Source organism: Anolis sagrei, chromosome 11 (genome assembly GCF_037176765.1).
Source record: "Anolis sagrei isolate rAnoSag1 chromosome 11, rAnoSag1.mat, whole genome shotgun sequence".
Classification (NCBI taxonomy): Eukaryota; Metazoa; Chordata; class Lepidosauria; order Squamata; family Dactyloidae; genus Anolis; species Anolis sagrei.
In genome coordinates this window covers 32,144,435-32,166,778 of record NC_090031.1, presented here as the reverse complement: position 1 = coordinate 32,166,778, position 22,344 = coordinate 32,144,435, and the positions used below count along the sequence as shown (strand labels likewise).

At 40.3% G+C, this 22,344-nt stretch overlaps 1 protein-coding gene across 1 annotated transcript in view; it reads right to left on the bottom strand.

Moving 5' to 3' along the window:
- Positions 1 to 22,222, bottom strand: part of SMG6 (SMG6 nonsense mediated mRNA decay factor) — a 108,937-nt gene extending 86,715 nt beyond the window's left edge. The window contains exons 1-8 of the mRNA XM_060756764.2: positions 21,964 to 22,222; positions 16,160 to 17,576; positions 13,326 to 13,518; positions 11,632 to 11,742; positions 11,374 to 11,480; positions 8,499 to 8,577; positions 4,027 to 4,137; positions 3,723 to 3,950 (exon numbers count right to left, since the gene is read on the bottom strand). Of these exons, the coding sequence (XP_060612747.2) occupies positions 3,723 to 3,950; positions 4,027 to 4,137; positions 8,499 to 8,577; positions 11,374 to 11,480; positions 11,632 to 11,742; positions 13,326 to 13,518; positions 16,160 to 17,576; positions 21,964 to 22,072 (2,355 nt within the window). The 5' untranslated portion in view covers positions 22,073 to 22,222. The remainder of the gene's footprint in view (positions 1 to 3,722; positions 3,951 to 4,026; positions 4,138 to 8,498; positions 8,578 to 11,373; positions 11,481 to 11,631; positions 11,743 to 13,325; positions 13,519 to 16,159; positions 17,577 to 21,963) is intronic.
- Positions 22,223 to 22,344: the final 122 nt, after the last annotated feature.

Below are 22,344 nucleotides of genomic sequence, written 5' to 3'. Positions count from 1 at the left end.
AAAGACACATTATTACTTTTATATTATGATTATATTTATTATGTTTATATTTAATATTATTATGTATTATAATATATATATTGCTATGATTATTATATTATATATTATTATTATTATATTTCCATGTCCATAACAACATAGCACACAAGCACATTAGGGCCAAGTGTTTGGGATTCCTCTCTGAATATATCTTTCCAAGGGCCTAGGATATTATTATTATTATTATTGATTTATTTGCACATAAATACACATTATTATATTATGATCAGATTTAATATTATTATATTATATATTGCTGTGATTATTATATTATATATTATTATTATATTTACACATCCATAACAACACAGCTCACAAGCACATTAGGTCCAAGTGTTTGGGATTCGTCTCTGAATATATCTTCCCAAGGTCCTAGGATGATATTATTATTATTATTATTGATTTATTTACACATAAAGACACATTATTACTTTTATATTATGATTATATTTAATATTATTATATATTATATTATATATTGCTGTGTTTATTAAATTATATAATATTATTATATTTCCATGTCCATAACAACACAGCACACAAGCACATAAGGTCCAAGTGTTTGGGATTCCTCTCTGAATATATCTTCCCAAGGGCCTAGGAAGATATTATTATTATTATTATTATTATTATTATTATTATTTCTATCCCAATTTTTCTCTAAATGGCTGTGTTTTGATCCCTGTACCATGTGTTTTGGTGTGGGTATTCTATTGAAGTGTGTTTTGATATATGAATTTCGTTGCTACGTGTCTTATGTTGTTGTGTTTTGAAGGTGTTGTACCAATATTAAAATTACTATTATTAGAATCATGAGTTTTGGATCTGGATTCTATCGCTACATTATTATTATTACTATTATTATTATTATTACTATTATTATTATTATTATTATTATTATTTGTATCCTGCTTTCTCTAACTCTGAGCAGCGATATTTTGATCTCCGTACCATATGTTTTGATGCTATTATTATTATTATTTGTATCCTGCTTTCTCTGACTCTGAGCTGCTATATTTTGATCTCCGTACCATATGTTTTGGTGTTGGTACCTTATTCAAGTGTGTTTTGATATATGAATTTCGTTGCTACGTGTCTGGTGTTGATGCGTTTTGACTAGGGGTATTCCTATTATTATTACTAATATTATTAATACTATAAATATTAATAATATCCTGCTTTTATCTCTCTAATTGAAAGGGAAAGTGCTGGCATCGGAGACTACGAACTTTACAGAAGAGAGCTGACTCTCCCATTGTTGCCCTCCACAATAATTTGGCATTAACAAGGCCACCAGCGCCACCCAGTGGCTGCAAGCAACACATCCACAAGCAACACAGCCGCGACCCCTTAATACACTTCCTTACGTGGTGGTGACCCCCCAACCGTAACATGCATTATCATTCATTTGGCACAAATACCCAATACGCCCCAATTCGAATACTGGTGGGGTTGGAGGGGATTGATTTTGTCATTTGGGAGTTGTAGTTGCTGGGATTGATAGTTCACCTACCATCCACGAGCATTCTGAACTCTACCAACGATGGAATTGAACCAAACTTGGCACACAGAACTCCCATGACCAACAAAAAAAAAAATACTGGAAGGGTTTGGTGGGCATTGACCTTGAGTTTGGGAGTTGTAGTTCACCCACATCCAGAGAGCACTATGGACTCAAATAATGATGGATGTGGACCAAACTTGGCACAGATACTTAATATGTCTAAATGTGAACACTGGTGGAGTTTGGGAAAAATAGACCTTGACATTTGGGAGTTGTAGTTGCTGGGATTTATAGTTCACCTACAATCAAGGAGCATTCTGAAGCCTAACGATAGAATTGGGCCAAACTTGGCACACAGAACCCCCATGACCAACAGAAAAGACTATTTTCTGACAGTCTTTGGCGACTCTTCTGACACCCCCTTGTGCCCCCCCCCCCCGTTGAGAAACACTGCAATAAAGCATTACTAATAATATAATATAATATAATATAATATATAATATAATAATGAGATATTGACAAGCTGGAATGTGTCCAGAGGAGGGCGACTAAAATGATCAAGGGTCTGGAGAGCAAGCCCTATGAGGAGCGGCTTAAAGAGCTGGGCATGGTTAGCCTGAAGAAGAGAAGGCTGAGAGGAGATATGATAGCCATGTATAAATATGTGAAAGGAAGCCACAGGGAGGAGGACGGAGCAAGCTTGTTCTCTGTTTCACTGGAGACTAGGATGCGGAACAATGGCTTCAAACTACAAGAGAGGAGATTCCATCTGAACATGAGGAAGAACTTCCTGACTGTGAGAGCTGTTCAGCAGTGGAACTCTCTGCCCCGGAGGCTCCTTCTTTGGAAGCTTTTAAACAGAGGCTGGGTGGCCATCTGTTGGGGGTGCTTTGAATGCAATGTTCCTGCTTCTTGGTGGAATGGGGTTGAACTGGATGGCCCATGAGGTCTCTTCCAACTCTATGATTCTATAATATACTATATTGTATATATGTATAATATTTATATTATAATGTAATACAATATAATAATAATAATAATACAATATTATAATGACTAATAATATTACAATATAATGGTATAGCACAATATGGTAATATATAATACTGATATTGTACTATGCTAATAATATAATATATTGTATGTATATATAATATTTATATTATAATGTAATACAATATAATAATAATAATAATACAATATATAATTACTAATAATATTACAATATAATGATATAGTATTGTTCGAGCAAGCGTTTACAAATGCAGAGTACCTAATATAGGAAATCGAACGATTTGACAATGGAACTGGACTATGCTTGATAATAATGAGACACTAATGGTGTTGTTTTATTGCTTTTGTGATGTTTATATTGTTTAATGTTTTAATCTGTATTATGTTTTTATATGTACTGATTTGTTGGAAACCGCCTTGCGTCGGCGATTGGCTGAGAAAGGCGGTATACAAATACAGTAAGTAAATAATAAATAAATAGTACAATATAGTAATATATAATATCAATACTGTGCTTTGCTAATAATATAATATATTGTATACATATATATTTATATTATAATGTAATACAATATAATACTAATAATAATACAATATTACAATTACTAATAATATTACAATATAATGCTATAGTACAATATAGTAATATAGAATACCAATATTGCGCTATGCTAATAATATAATATATTGTATACATATATAATATTTATATTATAATATAATACAATATAATACTAATAATAATAATACAATATTATAATTACTAATAATATTACAATATAATGGTATAGCACAATATAGTAATATATAATATTGATATTGTACTATGCTAATAATATAATATATTGTATGTATAGATATTTATATTATAATGTAATACAATATAATTCTAATAATAATACAATATTATAATTACTAATAATATTACAATATAATAGCATAGTACAATACAGTCATACATAATATTGATATTGTGCTATGCTAATAATATAATATATTGTATGTATATGTATCATGTAAGCTGCTCTGAGTCCCCTTTGGGGTGAGAAGGGTGGCATAAAAATGTAAATAAATAAATACAGGTATTTCCAAGTTACAAACATCCGACTTTCAAATAAATCCTAGTTAAGAACGGGACTGAGACAACAGGAAAACAACTACTCACATCGCTGGGGCTGAGACTCCCGAGGAGGCTGCTGTTACCGTCCTGCTCCGAAGAGTCGGCGCGCCCGGCGTCATGGCTCTGCCTCTGTCGCGAGGGGTGGATCCAGCGCTCCAGGCGGGTGCTGTCCTCGGCCGAGGGGCCCAAGGAGCCGGCCCTCTTGCCCTTGCGATGGCCCCCCCGCTGCGGATGCTGCTGGACGGGGCTCTTCTTCGGCTCCAGCTGCTCGGCCTGAACGCAAAGGGAGAGATTCAGGGGACGTCGAATGGGAAGAGAAGCCCTGCTTCATCCTCTTCCCGTGTCTCACCTTCCGCTTGGTCTCCTCGAAGAGGCTCATGAGGCTCTCCTTGGCGGTCAGGATGGGGTTGCTGGCGGCCAGGCTGCGCATGTAATAATACACCGCGTCCAGCTTCCTTCGCTGCAGACACAGCAACAACAACAACAATAATATACTTATATAATTGAGTTTTTAAAGCCCTTTTTTTAGGCTGAGAAAACCTCCTTCGGCTTATCCTCAAGTCAAGGTTATTTATTATTTTACTCTGTTGTTATTATTATGACATGTATTATTTTACTCTATTATTATTACATTTATATTTGGGTCAGCTTATACTCAAGTCAAGGTTATTTATTATTTTACTCTGTTATAATTATTATTATTATTACATATATTATTTTACTCTATTATTATATTTATATTTGGGTCAGTTTATACTCGAATCAAGATTATTTATTATTTTACCATGTTATTATTATTATTACATGTATTATTGTACTCTATTATTATTACATTTATATTCGGGTCGGCTTATGTTCGAGTCAAGATTATTTATTGTTTAACTCTGTTATTATTATAATGACATGTATTATTTTACTCTATTATTATTACATTTATATTTGGGTCGGCTTATACTTGAGTCAAGCGTATTTATTACCTTACCCTGTTATTATTATTATTATTATTACATGTATAATTTTACTCTATTATTATTACATTTATATTTGAGTCGGCTTATCTTCGAGTCAAGGTTATTTATTATTTTACTCTGTTGTTATTGTTATTACATGTATTACTTTACTCTATTATTATTACATTTATATTCGGGTCGGCTTACACTCAAGTCAAGGTTATTTATTATTTTACTCTGTTATTATTATTATTACATGTATTACTTTACTCTATTATTATTATTATTATTATTATTACATTTATATTCAGGTAAGCTTATACTCGAGTCAAGGTTATTTATTATTTTTCTCATTATTATTATTATTATTACATGTATTATTTTACTCTATTATTATTACATTTATATTCAGGTCAGCTTATACTCGAGTCAAGGTTATTTATTATTTTACTCTTTTATTATTATTATTACATGATTATTATTACATTTATATTGGGTCAGCTTATACTCGAGCCAAGGTTATTTATTATTTTACTCTGTTATTATTATTTTTACATGTATAATTTTACTCTATTATTATTACATTTATATTCAGGTCGGCTTATACTCGAGTCAAGCTTATTTATTACTAGCTGTGCCCTGCCACGCGTTGCTGTGGCCTATAGTAAAACTTATCAAAGTTGAGGTAGATATCTGGACTATTATGAAAGAGAGGTCCCTACCTATTCCTTCCCCCTTTTCCTCCCCCTTTCTCTCCTTTCTTCCTTCTCTACCTCTTTCTTTCTTTCCTTCTTTCACTACTTGGTGTCATCCTTCTCTCTTTCCTTCATTCCCTCCCCCTTTCTTCCTTTGCCTTTCTTCCCTCCCTGTTTGCTTCCTTCTTTCACTTTTTATTTCCTTTTATTTCACCACCATCATAACAATAACAATAATGCAATGCATTGCCTCTGGGACCTGACACCTCTCCCATTCCCCCTAAAAGGGTCTCATAGGAACAATAATAGCATAATAATAATAGAAATAAAATGAAAAACAACACAACACACTCACAAAACGGCAAAACAACAAAACTGTGGGTTGTGTTATGGGCACGGGGATTTTGGTTAAGTTTCGTTGGGGGATTTTTGAGTTTTGTTGTTTTGCCGTTTTGTGAGTGTGTTGTTGTGTTGTTTTTCATTTTGAGTAGATATGTTTGTACCTTGTGGGTTGTGTTATGGGCACGGGGATTTTGGTTAAGTTTCGTTGGGGGATTTTTGAGTTTTGTTGTTTTGCCGTTTTGTGAGTGTGTTGTTGTGTTGTTTTTCATTTTGAGTAGATATGTTTGTACCTTGTGGGTTGTGTTATGGGCACGGGGATTTTAGTTAAGTTTCGTTGGGGGATTTTTGAGTTTTGTTGTTTTGCCGTTTTGTGAGTGTGTTGTTGTGTTGTTTTTCATTTTGAGTAGGTATGTTTGTACCTTGTGGGTTGTGTTATGGGCACGGGGATTTTGGTTAAGTTTCGTTGGGGGATTTTTGAGTTTTGTTGTTTTGCCATTTTGTGAGTGTGTTGCTGTGTTGTTTTTCATTTTGAGTAGATATGTTTGTACCTTGTGGGTTGTGTTATGGGCACGGGGATTTTAGTTAAGTTTTGTTGGGGGATTTTTGAGTTTTGTTGTTTTGCCGTTTTGTGAGTGTGTTGTGTTGTTTTTCATTTTGAGTAGGTATGTTTGTACCTTGTGGGTTGTGTTATGGGCACGGGGATTTTAGTTAAGTTTTGTTGGGGGATTTTTGAGTTTTGTTGTTTTGCCGTTTTGTGAGTGTGTTGTTGTGTTGTTTTTCATTTTGAGTAGATATGTTTATACCGTGTGGGTTGTGTTATGGGCATGGGGATTTTAGTTAAGTTTCGTTGGGGGATTTTTGAGTTTTGTTGTTTTGCCGTTTTGTGAGTCTGTTGCTGTGTTGTTTTTCATTTTGAGTAGGTATGTTTGTACCTTGTGGGTTGTGTTATGGGCACGGGGATTTTAGTTAAGTTTCGTTGGGGGATTTTTGAGTTTTGTTGTTTTGCCGTTTTGTGAGTGTGTTGTTGTGTTGTTTTTCATTTTGAGTAGATATGTTTGTACCTTGTGGGTTGTGTTATGGGCACGGGGATTTTAGTTAAGTTTCGTTGGGGGATTTTTGAGTTTTGTTGTTTTGCCGTTTTGTGAGTGTGTTGTTGTGTTGTTTTTCATTTTGAGTAGATATGTTTGTACCTTGTGGGTTGTGTTATGGGCACGGGGATTTTGGTTAAGTTTCGTTGGGGGATTTTTGAGTTTTGTTGTTTTGCCGTTTTGTGAGTGTGTTGTTGTGTTGTTTTTCATTTTGAGTAGATATGTTTGTACCTTGTGGGTTGTGTTATGGGCACGGGGATTTTGGTTAAGTTTCGTTGGGGGATTTTTGAGTTTTGTTGTTTTGCCGTTTTGTGAGTGTGTTGTTGTGTTGTTTTTCATTTTGAGTAGATATGTTTGTACCTTGTGGGTTGTGTTATGGGCACGGGGATTTTGGTTAAGTTTCGTTGGGGGATTTTTGAGTTTTGTTGTTTTGCCGTTTTGTGAGTGTGTTGTTGTGTTGTTTTTCATTTTGAGTAGATATGTTTGTACCTTGTGGGTTGTGTTATGGGCACGGGGATTTTGGTTAAGTTTTGTTGGGGGATTTTTGAGTTTTGTTGTTTTGCCGTTTTGTGAGTGTGTTGTTGTGTTGTTTTTCATTTTGAGTAGATATGTTTGTACCTTGTGGGTTGTGTTATGGGCACGGGGATTTTGGTTAAGTTTTGTTGGGGGATTTTTGAGTTTTGTTGTTTTGCCGTTTTGTGAGTATGTTGTTGTGTTGTTTTTCATTTTGAGTAGATATGTTTGTACCTTGTGGGTTGTGTTATGGGCATGGGAATTTTGGTTAAGTTTCGTTGGGGGGTTTTTGAGTTTTGTTTCCTCGTTGGATGCCCCTAACAAATTTATATATATAGATTTTACTCTGTTATAATTATTATTATTACATGCATTATTTTACTCTGTTATTATTATTATTACATGTATTATTTTACTCTATTATTATTACATTTATATTTGGGTCAGTTTATACTCGAATCAAGATTATTTATTATTTTACCATGTTATTATTATTATTACATGTATTATTTTACTCTATTATTATTACATTTATATTTGGGTCAGCTTATACTCGAGTCAAGGTTATTTATTATTTTACTCTGTTATAATTATTATTATTACATGTATTATTTTACTCTATTATTATTATTACATTTATATTCAGGTCGGCTTATACTCGAGTCAAGGTTATTTATTATTTTTCTCATTATTATTATTATTATTACATGTATTATTTTACTCTATTATTATTACATTTATATTCAGGTCGGCTTATACTCGAGTATATACGGTACTTTATTCCTATTCCACTCTATCTCCCTGAGGGGACTTACACAACACATATACGGCAAATATTCAATGCCGTGATACAATTAACAAGGACAGACAATATATAAACAGAGGTAAAGGCTTTCCCATCTTTTCCATCTCCGGCGTCTGGAGGCTGTGCTCAACTCTGGCCACCAGGTGGCACTGTCGCTCCATCTTCCATGCGGAAGAGCTTTGTAGTCCCCGGACATCCTTCTGATCAAATCGCCAAAATGTTCTTATAGGCACCTTTTTATTACCTCCCTGCTAAAAGCGCTACCTATTTATCTACTCACATTACTGTTCTCAATCTGTTAGGTGGGCAGAAGCTGAGCTGATGGCTGGGAGCTCACCCCAACCTGGGCTTGAATTGCTAACCTTTCGATCAACACCGTTTCCCCTTGATAATATCTCATTCCCGGTGCCTCTCTTTGACCCTCTTACCGTATAGACCGCCAGGAGGGCCAGCTGGTTGTAGGGGCGTCCGTTCTTGGGGGCGATGTGCTGGGCCTTCAGGTACCAACTGGAAAGGAGAACGGGGAAAGGAGAGTAAGATGATCACGCCCAAGAAAGAGAAGAAAGGACCAGGAGAGGAGTCACGGCACCCTGCCCTTCCACAATTGTGTGTGATTGCCCTTCCTTATTTATTTATATTTATTTACAGTATTTATATACCGCCTTTCTCAGCATATCGGCGACTCAAGGTGGTCCTTCCCATTCTCTCCTTCCTTTTTCTCTCCTTCCTTCTTCCTCTCCTTTCCTCCTTCCTCTCTTTCTTTTCTTTTCTTCCTTCCTTCCTTCTTTTTGTATTATTACAATTACGAATATTATTTATTTTATTTCTATCCTTCCTTTAATCCTAAAGGACCTCAAGGTGGCGTACAATAGCATTTCCTTCCTTATTTCTTTGCCTCCATCCTTCCTTCCCTTGGCTTCCTCTCCTTTCTTCCTCCCATTCCTTCTCTCCTTCCTTCTCTCTCTTCCTTCTTCATAGTCCTTCCCTCCCTTCTTTCTTCCTCTACTTTCCTCCTTCCTCTCTTTCTTTTCTTCCTTCCTTCTTTTTGTATTGTTACGATTAGGATTATTTACTTTACTTCTATCTTTCCTTTAATCAAGGTGGCATACAATAGCATTTCCTCATTTCTTTGCATTCATCCTTCCTTTCCTTGCCTTCCTCTCGTTTCTTCCTCTCTCCCATTCCTTCTCTCCTTCCTAGACATTCCCTCCCTTCTTTCTTCCTCTCCTTTCCTCCTTCCTCTCTTTCTTTTCTTCCTTCTTTTCGTATTATTACGATTATTATTTACCTTATTTCTATCCTTACTTTAACCCTAAAGGAATTCAAAGTGGCTTACAATAAGGTTTCCTTATTTCTTTCCATCCTTCCTTCTCTTGCCTTCCTCTCCTTTCTCCCTCCCTCCCATTCCTTCTCTCCTTCCTTCTTCCTTCCTTCTTCATAGTCCTTCCCTCCTTTCTTCCTCTCCTTTCCTCCTTCCTTTCTTTTCTTCCTAAATTCTTTCTTTTTGTATTATTATTATTATTATTATTATTATTATTATTATTACTATTATTATTATTTACTTTATTTCTATCCTTCCTTTAATCAAGGTGGCATACAATAGCATTTCCTTCCTTATTTCTTTGCCTCCATCCTTCCTTCCCTTGCCTCTCTCCCATTCCTTCTCTCCTTCCTTCTTCATAGTCCTTCCCTCCCTTCTTTCTTCCTCTCCTTTCCTCCCTCCTCTTTCTTTCTTTCTTTCTTTTTCTTTCTTTCTTTCCTCCCCTTCCTCCATCTTTCATCATCATCATCATCATCATCATCATCATCATCATCATCATCATGTACCACATGTCTATCCTTCCTTTCTCCCTAATGGACCTCAAGGTTGCGTACTATAACATTTCCTTCCTTTCTTCTTTCTATCCTTCCATCCCTTGCTTTCTTCTCCTTTCTCCCTCCCTCCCATTCCTTCTCTCCTTCCTTCTTTCTCTTCCTTCTTCATAATCCTTCCCGCCCTTCTTTCTTCCTCTCCTTTCCTCCCTCCTCTCTTTCTTTTCTTCCTTCCTTCTTTTCATATTATTACTATTATTATTTACCTTATTTCTTTCCTTACTTTAACCCTAAAGGAATTCAAGGGGGCTTACAATAACGTTTCCTTATTTCTTCCCATCCTTCCTTCTCTTGCCTTCCCCTCCTTTCTCTCTCCCTCCCATTCCTTCTCTCCTTCCTTCTTTTCTCTCCTTCCTTCTCTCTCTTCCTTCTTCATAGACATTCCCTCCTTTCTTCCTCTCTTCCTCCTTCCTCTCTTTCTTTTCTTCCTTCCTTCTTTTCGTATTATTACTATTCAAAATTGCATTATAAATGGCAGTTCCTAATAGGTTCTGTCATCAAAACCGCCAATAATGAAATAATAATGAAATTTTGAAAGTTTTGTAAGAGTTCTGACATTTTCACCACCCGAACTTTACCAACACTGTAGAAGCAAAGCCCCAGCGCCCCCTAGTTTTCACCACCAGAACTTTAGTTTTGTAAGTACTTTAGAACCATGGTTGCACGTGCCTAGTATTAAATCTAGAAATAGTTTTCTAAGATCTACAGAGACACTCGCTGGAACACCTCAGCAAGCGAGAGTCCAAAAGTGGCAGGCTCAAACCCATGGTTGCACATGCCTAGTATTAAATCTAGAAATAGTTTTCTAAGATCTACAGAGACACTCGCTGGAACACCTCAGCAAGCGAGAGTCCAAAAGTGGCAGGCTCAACCCCAGAACCTCAATCCATGGCTGATACCAAATGAGAGACTCCCCCCTGGGCACACAGAAGACTGGGCGACTTGGAAGGCGCTGAACACCACAAGATGCAGAGCCAACCTCAAGAAATGGGGCTAGAAAGTGGAATCCTCGATATGCAAGTGTGGAGAAGAGCAAACCACTGACCACCCGCTGCAATGCACCCTGAGCCCTGCCACATGCACCAGGGAGGACCTTCTTGCAGCAACACCGGAAGCACTCCAAGTGGCCAGATACTGGTCAAAGGACATTTCATCAACTACCAAACTCACAAATTTTGTATTTTGTCTGTTTGTTTGCTTTGTTCTGTTAGAAAAGTAATATAATTGACTGGCTGCCCTGACACGACAAAAAAAATGCCTAGTATTTATATTCCTTCCTCTCCTTTCCTCCCTCCTCCTTTCCTTCCTTCTTTCCCCTTTCCTATTATTATTACAATGTTCCCTCACTTATCGGGGGTGTTATGTTCCAGGACCACCCGCAAAAAGTGAAAATCCTTCCTTATTCCCTTCCCTCCTTCTTTCCTTCCTTACCTGCGCGCTTTGCCATAGTTGGCAGTCTCGCTGCCTTGCTCCCTGTACCGGCAGATGTCTCCCTGGCAGATCAGGCTCCGCTGGGCACTGATGAGGGCATACTTCACCTGGGAACGGAAACGGGCAGGAGGGCAGCACTGTGAATATCATTTCCAATGGAGAAAAAGAAGAAATCTGTCTTTCCATTGCTACGGCCAGCCCCCATCCTAAGGCCAAGGTGCTGAACTGCCAAGCTCCTGAAAGGCAAGGCTCCCTCACCGTCTTCCGCAAGGGCTTGCTGCGGACCGCCATCCCGTCCATGTAGTCCTCGAGCTTGAACTGGTAAGTGACCTGAAGCTTCTGCAAAAGGCTGTCAAAGAAGAGGGTGCCCTGCAGAGAAAAGGGGAGAGGCAATGGGCCAAAGGAAGGTCACTTCCCCATAAACCCCTCCAGTCATCCAATCCTGGCATATCAGGTCTGTGTGCCAAGTTTGGTCCAGATCCCTCATTGTTTGGCTTCATAGTGCGCTCTGGATGTAAGTGAACTACAACTCCCCCAAATCAAGGTGAATTTCCCCCAAAGACTTCCAGTATTTTTTGCCCATCATGAGGGCTATGTGTGCCAAGTTTGGTCCAATTCCATCTTTGGTGGAGTTCAGAGTGCTCACTGATTGTAGGTGAACTATACATCCCAGTACCTACAACTCCCAAATGTCCAGGCCAATTCCCCACAAATCCCACCAGTATTCAAATTAGGGCATATTGGGTATGCATGCCAAGTTTGGTCAAGATCCCTCATTGTTTGGGTTCACAGTGCGCTCTGGATGTAGGTGAACTACAACTCCCCCAAATCAAGGTGAATTTTCCCCAGAGACTCCCAGTATTTTTTGCTGGTCATGGGGGCTCTGACTGCCCAGTTTGGTCCAATTCCCTCTTTGGTGGAGTACAGAGTGCTCATTGATGGCATGTGAACTACAAGTCCCAGTACCTAAAATTCCAAAATGTCCAGGCCCATTCCCCTCAAACCCCACCAGTATTCAAATTAGGGCATATCAGGTATGCATGCCAAATTTGGTCCAGATCCATCATTGTTTGGATTCACAGTGCACTCTTGATGTAGGTGAACTACAACTCCTCTAAATCCCTCCAAAGACCCACTGTGTTTTTTTGAAGTCTTGGGGGTTCTGTGTGCCAAGTTAGTTCCAGGTCCATATAAATAAAAATGCAGTGTTTGTTTGTGGGATAAACATAACTAAAAAAACACTGGGCGAATCGACACCAAATTTGGATACAATACAGCCATCAGGCCAACGAGAGACCATCACTCATAAAAACACTGGGAAACACAGCGAAAGAGACTTAAAAAGCCAAAAAAATAAAAAAATACATTACAACGCATGTGCTAAATCACACATATACAAACACAAAACATATATACACAGACTGGGCCACAGCAACGCATGGCAGGGGATGGCTAGTGTATGTATGTATGTGTCTGTGTATATATTTACACATACATATATACATACAAACACATACAGGCAGTCACAAATTTATGAACAAGGTAGGTTCTGTAGCTTTGTTTTGAAGTTGAGTTTGTATGTAAGTCGAAACAGGAACATTTTAAAGTCAAAAATACGTATTTTATAGCTTTGGATGGGATAATGAAGGGTTAATATCACTATGGGGGTCTCCTTTGCTGTGTATGCTTCTTTTGAGAAGATTTCACCTCACTCCCTGTCCCTGTGAGACTTAGATTTTGGGAAATTTGGCTTGTTGTGGAAACACAGATTGGGGATAATGCTTCAGTGGAGACCCCTTTCCCCCCCTCATAATAACTCTTCCAGGAGAGGATTTCTCTTCCTTCCGTGGGGCAGTTTTCTCTCCCTGTTGTCTCAGCTCTGTTTTGACTCAGGAGATGTATGTAACTCTGCCTGTCTATACATTGACTGTAACACACAAGGCCATGGGTACCTCATCCAGGATCTGGAGCAACTTGCTGCGGATCTCTTGACCGCTCTCCGCAAGGGGGTCCTTAAGCAATTGGCGGAACTTCTCAATGACCTGATAGAAGGCGTTCTTCCAGAGGAGCTGGTCCACGTTCTGGGCATCCGCAAACTCAATGTCCGCCAGGAGGCAGCGTTCGTACAGCTGCAGCATTTCAGCCCTAAAACAGCAAATAGGAATCAATGCTGATCAGGAATGGACACATGGCTGTGAGTATAGGATTGTATTATTCTATATATCTCTATTTATATAACTTATCTATTTATTTATTTGCTTTATTTATACCCCGCCCTTCAGAGCGGCTTGCAAACTATGGCAGACATTTAATGCCACATCGTGTACATATCTCTACGTATCTCTATCTATCTATCTATCTATCTATCTATTTATCTATCTATCTATTTATTTTAAGGAGTTTATATTATATTAAATATAATATATAATAATATATTGATAACATAATGATATATTATAATACTAGCTGTACCTGCCACACATTGCTGTGGCCAACCTTCCCTCCCTCTTTCTCTGCTTTCTTTCTCTCCTTCCTTCCCTCGCTCTTTCCTTCCTTCCCTTTTTTCTTTCTTTCTTTCTCTCATTCCTTCCTTCTCTACCTTTTTCCTTACTTCCTCACCCTTTTTGTTTCCCTTTTTCCTCTTTCTTCCTTTTCTCCCTCTTTCTTCCGTCTTTCCTTCCTTCGTTCTCTCCTTCCTTCTCTCCCTCTTTCTTTCCTTCTTTCCCTCCTTCCTACACTCCCTCTTTCCTTCCTTCCCTTATTTTCTTTCCTTCTCTCCTTCCTTCTTTACCTCTTTCCTTTCTTCCCCCTTTTTTCTTTTCCTTCTCTTTTCTTCTTTCTCTACCTCTTTCCTTCCCTTTCCATCCTTCTTTCTTTCCCTCCTTCTCTATTTCTTATTTTCTTTCTCCCCTTCCCTCCCTTTTCCTTCCCCTTTTTCTGTATTGTCATTTAGTTTTTCACCATTTAGCTTTTTTGGGGGTTTTAAAGTCCTTTCCACTGTTTTTTTTTGGGGGGGGGTGTTAATGAGTGATGGTCACTCATTGGTCTGTTAGGGGTGTTGTGTCCAAATTTGGTGTCAATTCGTCGAGTGGTTTTTGAGTTATGTTAATCCCACAAATGAACATTATGTTTTTATTTATATAGATTAATAAGATAATAATATAAATAATATATTGTAATAATTATAATATAATATCAATAATATAAAATAAAATATTAATAACAATAATATAATTATATTATATTATATTATAATATAATATAAGTATAATAATAATAGCACGACGTAAAACGACTTTTGTGCCTGGGTTAGAAAATGTCATTTCCTAATTGGTTCCGTCATAAAAAGTTGGGAAAAGTTTATTAAACTACCAACGCTTTGTTTAATTGGAGGCACGAAAAGAGGCGGTGAGAGCTTCCACTTTGTCCATACCCTTTTTGAATGATGCAATTGGATTTTTATTTATTTACGACAATTATATGCTGCCCTTCTCACCCCGAAGGGGACTCAGAGCGGATTACAAGATATATATATATACATACAATATACTATATTATTAGCATAGCACAATATCAGTTTTATATATGACTATATTGTACTATATCATTATATTGTAATATTATTAGTAATATTACATGTAATATAATATATATATAACATTACAAAGGATCACCACCTCACCCACTTCATAGGAAATCTGCTACAAACAGGAGCTTTTTTGTTGAGAAGCAGATGGTGGAAACAGAAGAACGGCCTGCCTCCAGGGAGCGTGCTTGCTCCATCAATGGTTAACATCTACACAAATGACCAGCCACTGCCAGAAGGGACAGAGAGTTTAATCTATGCTGATGATCGTGCCATCACCGCTCAAGCAGGGGTTTTTGAAATGGTTGAACAAAAGCGCTCCGGAGCTTTAGGTGGTCTTATTGCCTATTACAGGGAAAACCAGCTGATTCCTAATCCATCTAAATAAATAAATATCTGCTTCAAATTGGATTATATGAGTCTACACTGCCATGTAATCCAGTTAAAAACAGATAATCTGGATTCAGAAACCGGATGGTATGGAAGGGTAAATTTATTTATTTATTTACGGCATTTATATGCTGCCATTCTCACCCCCAAGGGGACTCAGAGTGGCTTACAATATATATTTTCATACAATATAAACGGTTCCGGCCCAAGCTACCTATCCGACCGCATCTCTGCCTATGAACCCACCAGGACTTTGAGATCTTCCAGGGAGACCCTGCTCTTAATCCCGCCTGCTTCTCAAGCTCGGCTGGCGGGGACGAGAGATAGGGCCTTCTCGGTGGTGGCTCCTCGGCTGTGGAACGCCCTTCCTACGGACCTTAGACTAGCACCATCTCTAGTATTATATTGTATTACATTATAATATTATAAATATTATATGTTTATATAATATACTATATTATATTATATTATTAGTAAATGGGACCTATATATATGCTTTGATGCTTTATATTTTAATGGTATGTTTATTTGATTGCAATTTGTATTGTTATATTGTAATTCTTGTTCAGTAAGCCACTCCAAGTCCCCTTTGGGGAGATGGTGGCGGGGTACAAATAAAGTTTATTATTATTGTTGTTGTTATTATCATTCTATTATTTACCTCTCTGCCTGTGCCTGGCTTTCTGTCTCTATTGATCTATCTCTGGGAACTAGACTGGATGGTCTTTGGGGCCCCTTCCACCTCTATGACCCTTGGACACAACCCTCCTAGGCCCAGACCCCTCTCCCATTCCGTTTCCTGAGCCTCACCGGAGCTGTCCCATCTTCTCCAGGCCTTCAGGGCTGAGCCGGTCCCTGGAGAGGAGGTTGCTCAGCTGCTGCTCCAGGTTCCCGGCTTCGCGGAGGACCTTGCTCAGCTCCTGCTGCTGGAGGCTGCGGACCTGCTGCTCCATCTCGGGGCTGAGCGGGGCAGCCAGTAACGGACTGCCGCACAAGTAAGCTTCGTGGTTTGGGTTGCCGCCGGTTTGGTGGTAGTAGGGCCCTGGGTAGACCCCGTTGCTGGGGTAGAACACGTTGTAGCCGGTGAACGGGTAAGCCGGACGGCCATAGGAGTAGGGATTGTCCGAGTTCTGGAAGCGGTAGTAGGAAGCCTGAGCGTTAGATGGCCTGGGAGAGGGAGTCGTTTCATCATCCGTGTCCAGGAAGTGCAACGGAGCCGCTTGGGTCTTGAGTGCCGGCTTCTGTTCCGGGTTATTGGGGTCCCAGAGCCGCCGGCCGGCACCCCCTCGGCCCCTTCCCCGCGACCCTTTGCCGACCCCGTTCCCAAAGAGGAGCCGAGGCCCCGCCGGATGGGCCGACTCTCCCAAAGTGAGGTCCGTGTTGGCCGGGAGGACCAGAATCCCGCGGCCCCTTCCGTGGGGCTTCGCTTCAGACTCCGCGGGGTCTCCGGGGCCAGCCCTATTGGGCTGTGGCCCTTTCGAAACCCAGCCGTGATCCGAGTGTCTCTCCTTATTCTCTTCGATCCGGTCGTCGTCGAATGAATCCGTGGAGGAAGCCGACTGCTGTGGAAACTGTTGATGGGAGCGAGGCCTGTCCTTCGCGGGCTCCGGCCTCTTCTTCCTGACTTCAGCACCGTCCACACTATTATTGCTGCCGGCCGAACTGGTGCTGCAGGTGCGGTATCGGTTGCGGCGCTTGTCCGAACGCGAGTAACGCTTCGGAGTGCCCATTTTGCCATTGCCTTCTTTGGGCCGCTCTGTTCTCTTGCCCTTCTCCCCTCGAGGCAGGGGCCGATTCCCCTCTTTTAGCCCCACTTTCTCCTCTGAATCCGCGGTCCGGCTTCTCCCTTCGTTGCCCTTCTCTCTCTCCGTCTCCTTCTCGGGCTCCTTGGCCTTCTCCTCCTCAACCGCGGGCTCCTTGGAAGAGGCCTGAAGGCGCTTCCCAGGTTGGTAGATCTGTTGGTCGGGCTTTTTATTCCTCCGGATGATCCGAGGGCACCACTCTTCCGCGCTCCCTTCTAGGATGCCATTCGGCTGCTGGGCGTTCCCACTCTGAGGCTCCTCTCTGCTGGAAGGAGATGGGGAGCTCTTGCCAAGAACCACGGCTTCCTTGGGCTCCTCCGGTTTGGCGGATGGGGGCTTGTTCCGCAACCGGGAAAGGCCCGGCTTGTAGATCTCAAGGTCCGGGCGCCGGTTGTCCTTGCGGTGACGGGGCTCCTTCGTCGTCTCTGCAAAGCGGAAGAAAAGGCTGTTATGTCCCTGAAAAATAAGTTTTGATACCAACCAAATTTCAACACAGAAAAGCCACTGAAATCCAGGTGGACAATGTCAATAGAAAGGGAGAAACCCTGAAAATGAACACAATCCTGCTACCAGTATTAATTATTATTATTTATTATTATTATTAACTTTATTTATACCCCGCTAACATCTCCCGAAGGACTCGGTGCGGCTTACAAAGGCCAATAAAACAACAGCATAACAAATACAACAATAAACATTCAAGCAATAACAATAAACATTAACACAATAATCATTAAAAAGCTCTAAAATCATAATCTATCTTCTATCTTCTATATAATAAAAGTCAGTGTTTGTATGTGGAGGGAGGACGGTGTATGTGGCAGCTTTCTGATTGGCTGCCACTTTCACAGGCCACTGTGACCAAACTTGGCACATATAAACCCCATGACCCCCTTTACTTCCTAGTGACATTTGGGGGAGGATGGACAAAGGTTGATGGGATTTGTAGTTCTTTCAAACCCATCGGTTCCCACAGACCATTGTGGTCCCCAACAAAGAGCAATAAAGAGCAACCTTGGCACACAGAGCCCCCATGACCTACTCTACATCCTGGTGCAGTTTGGAGGAGGATGGACCACAGATGATGGGACTTGAAGTACCTCCACTCACTTCCCAAGACCGCTGCGACCCTCATCCAATGACTAATCAGGACCAAACTTGGCACACAGAGCCCCCGTGACCCCCTCTACATACTGGTGCAGTTTCGAGGACAGATTATGGATGATAGGACTTCAAGTACCTCCACTCACTTCCCAAGACTGCTGCAACCCTCAGCTAATGACCGATCAAGACCAAACTTGACACACAGAGCCCTCATGAGTCACCGGAGGACGGACGATGGGACTTGAAGTACCTTCACTCACTTCCTGAAACCACAGCGACACTCATCCAAATACCAATAAAGACCAAACTTGGCACAGAGAGCCCCCATGGCCAACTCAACATTATGGTGAGGTTTGGGGAGAACAGACTATGGATGATGGGAGTTGCAGTACCTTGACTTACTTTCTGAGACCACTGTGACCCACATCCAATGACTTATCAAGACCAAACTTGGCACACAGAGCCCCCATGACCCACTCTCCATCCTGGTGCAGTTTGGGGGAGGATGGACCACAGATGATGGGACTCGCAGTACTTTCACTAACCCTGAGACCACTGCAAGCCATATAAATAACAGATAAAGACCAACCTTGATATACAATTCCTTTCTCTAATAACCCGGGCAGCGCTGGGTCCCCAAGCTAGTAGTAAATAAAAAGCAACATTCAAAATCAGGGGGATTCCAGACAAGAAACAATCAGGGACAGCTAATCATCGCCCAACAAAGGACTTCCCCAAGAAGTAAGAAGCCACACCTTAAAAACTGCCAGGCCATTAAATGCTGATCAATGTATTTAATATTTTATTTATTTCCAGTATTTATATCCTGCTCTTTTCACCCTGCAAGAGACTCAGGGTGGATTACAATACACATGACAAATAATAAACGCCATAGACATACAACATATATAGACAAACACAGAGGCAATTTAACATTCCAGCTTTCTGGCTTCATGCTCGATTCTGGCCACATGGGGAGCTGCCGCTTCACCATCTACTTGTGACATCGAGTCCTTCATGGAGTTCTTCCTCATTCTTATGGATGCTGCTGGAAGGTTTTATGGTGTCGTAAATTAATTAAATTAGCCTCCCCGCATAAAGCAGTACTTAAATTTCCTACTTGACAGATGCAACTGTCTTTCGGGCTGCGTAGGTCAACAGCAAGCTAGACTATTAATGGTGGGAAACTCACTCCAACCCGGGCTGGCTTCGAACTCACGACCTCTTGGTCAGTAGTGATTTAATGCAGCTGGGTACTAACTAGCTGCACCATAGCCCAGTCCAAGGTGGCCAATTGCTACATTCACACCTACCTCAAACAGACAAGAGTTCTTTCTCCCACCCTGGACATTCCACAGATATATAAACCCCATTGTCCTAATTCCCAACAGCCTCACAACCTCTGAGGATGCCTGCCATAGATGCAGGTGAAACGTCAGGAGAGAATGCTTCTGGAACATGGCCATACAGCCCGAAAAACTTACAGCAACCCAATGAGGATGACACTTTTGTATACACTGTTTAAATCCACGAATCATAGCACCAGGACAAACCTTCTGCAGGGGCAAATGTCCCACTGGCAGCAGGTGGGTCCCACTGACCATCTGCCATAGTGTTGGCTTGCAGGTCAAAGCAATGAAGGGCCAGTTCCTTCAAGGGATCTGAGCCAGGAAGCATCAGAACCCTGGGAGTTGGTGTCCATGCCAACAGATTCTTGCCCGGTCCCGAAGCCATGGAAACAGGCCGGATAGCCATGACTTCTTCTCATCCTCAATGGACTTAAGCAGGATCCTAATAATAATAATAATAATAGATGGCTTAGACTCCAAAATCACTTTAGGGGAAATAATAATAATAATAGCTGGCTTAGACTCCAAATTCACTTCAAGTGAAACAACAACAACAACAACAATAATAATAGATGGCTTAGACTTCAAATTCACTTCAAGGGAAATAATAATAATAATAATAATAGATCACTTAGACCTCAAATTCGCTTCAAGTGAAACAACAATAACAACAACAATAGATGGCTTAGACCTCAAATTCATTTCAAGGGAAATAATAATAATAATAATAATAATAATAATAATAGATGGCTTAGACTCCAAATTCACCTCAAGGGAAACAACAACAACAATAATAGATGGCTTAGACCTGAAATTCACTTAAAGGGAAATAATAATAATAATAATAGATGGCTTAGACCTGAAATTCACTTCAAGTGAAGTAATAATAATAATAGATGGCATAGCCTCCAAGTTCACTTCAAGTGAAACATCAACAATAGATGACTTGAACCCAAATTCACTTCAAGTGAAATAATAATAATAGATGGCTTAGACCCCACATTTACGTCAAGTGAAACAACAACAACAGATTCACTTCAAAGAAAGTATTATTAATAATAATAGATGGCTTAGACTTCACATTCACTTCAAGGGAAATAATAATAATAATAATAATAATAATAATAATAGATGGCTTAAACTTCAAATTCACTTCAAGGGAAATAATAATAATAATAATAATAATAGATAGCTTAGACTTCAAAGTCACTTCAAGAGAAATAATAATAATAATAATAATAATAGATGGCTTAGACTTCAAAGTCACTTCAAGGGAAATAATAATAATAATAATAATAATAGATGGCTTAGACTTCAAAGTCACTTCAAGGGAAATAATAATAATAATAATAATAGATGGCTTAGACTTCAAAGTCACTTCAAGAGAAATAATAATAATAATAATAATAATAATAATAGATGGCTTAGACTTCAAAGTCACTTCAATAGAAATAATAATAATAATAATAATAATAATAGATGGCTTAGACTTCAAAGTCACTTCAAGGGAAATAATAATAATAATAATAATAATAATAGATGGCTTAGACTTCAAATTCACTTCAAGGGAAATAATAATAATAATAATAGATGGCTTAAGACTTCAAATTCACTTCAAGAGAAATAATAATAATAATACTAATAGATGGCTTAGACTTCAAATTCACTTCAAGGAAAGTATTATTAATAATAATAGATGGCTTAGACTTCACATTCACTTCAAGGGAAATAATAATAATAATAATAATAATAATAATAATAGATGATTTAGCCTCCAAATACACTTCAAGTGAAACAACAACAACAATTAATATTACTGTGAGAGCGTTCAGCAGTGGAACTCTCTGCCCCGGAGTGTGGTGGAGGCTCCTTCTTTGGAAGCTTTGAAACAGAGGCTGGATGGCCATCTGTCAGGGGTGATTTGAATGCAACATTCCTGCTTCTTGGCAGAATGGGGTCGGACTGGATGGCCCATGAGGTCTCTTCCAACTCTTTGGTTCTATGATTCTATGATTACATGGCTTAGACTGCAAATTCATTTCAAGGGAAATAATAATAACAGATGGCTTAGACCCCACATTCACCTCAAGTGAACTAGGGGACCCCTAAAATGAGAAAAAAAAGGCACCCAGGAGGTGACACGCATCTCTGACACGTGTCTGGGCGCTCGTGTGAAGGGACACGGGGTGCCTGCCCCTCGTGGAGCCTGGCGGGAGGCCCTGGGGCCCCTCAGAGCGGGAGGCCACGCCCCCTCTGGGCCTGGCCACGCCCCCTGGAGTCCACACACAGGCCGCCTTATTCCGGATTCGGCCCGGAAGCCGCCCGCTTCCCCGCTTTCCCCGCTCGGCCCGGGCCTCACCTGCTCCGTGCCTCCCCGGCGCCGCGGCCTCGGCCTCGGCGAACATCCCTCGCCTCAGTTCCGCCGCCGAGACGCGGACGCGCTCCAGCTCCGCCGCCACCGCCGCCATCTTGGGCCTCTCCGGCGCCAGGGAAACAAACGGACGGGAGGACGGCGGCCCGAGAGGGACACTTGCGCGCTTTCCCTTCGCCAGACTTCAACTCCCAGAAGCCTCGGCCGCGTTGGCCAATGAGGAAGGATCTTGGGAGATGGAGTCAACTCGAGGCGGACGCGCTCTCTCAGTGCGCATGTGCACATCACTTCTCCTCAGAGATGCATTGGCCAATGAAGAATGATCTTGGGAGCTGGAGTCAACTCGAGTCAGGTGCGCATGCGCATATC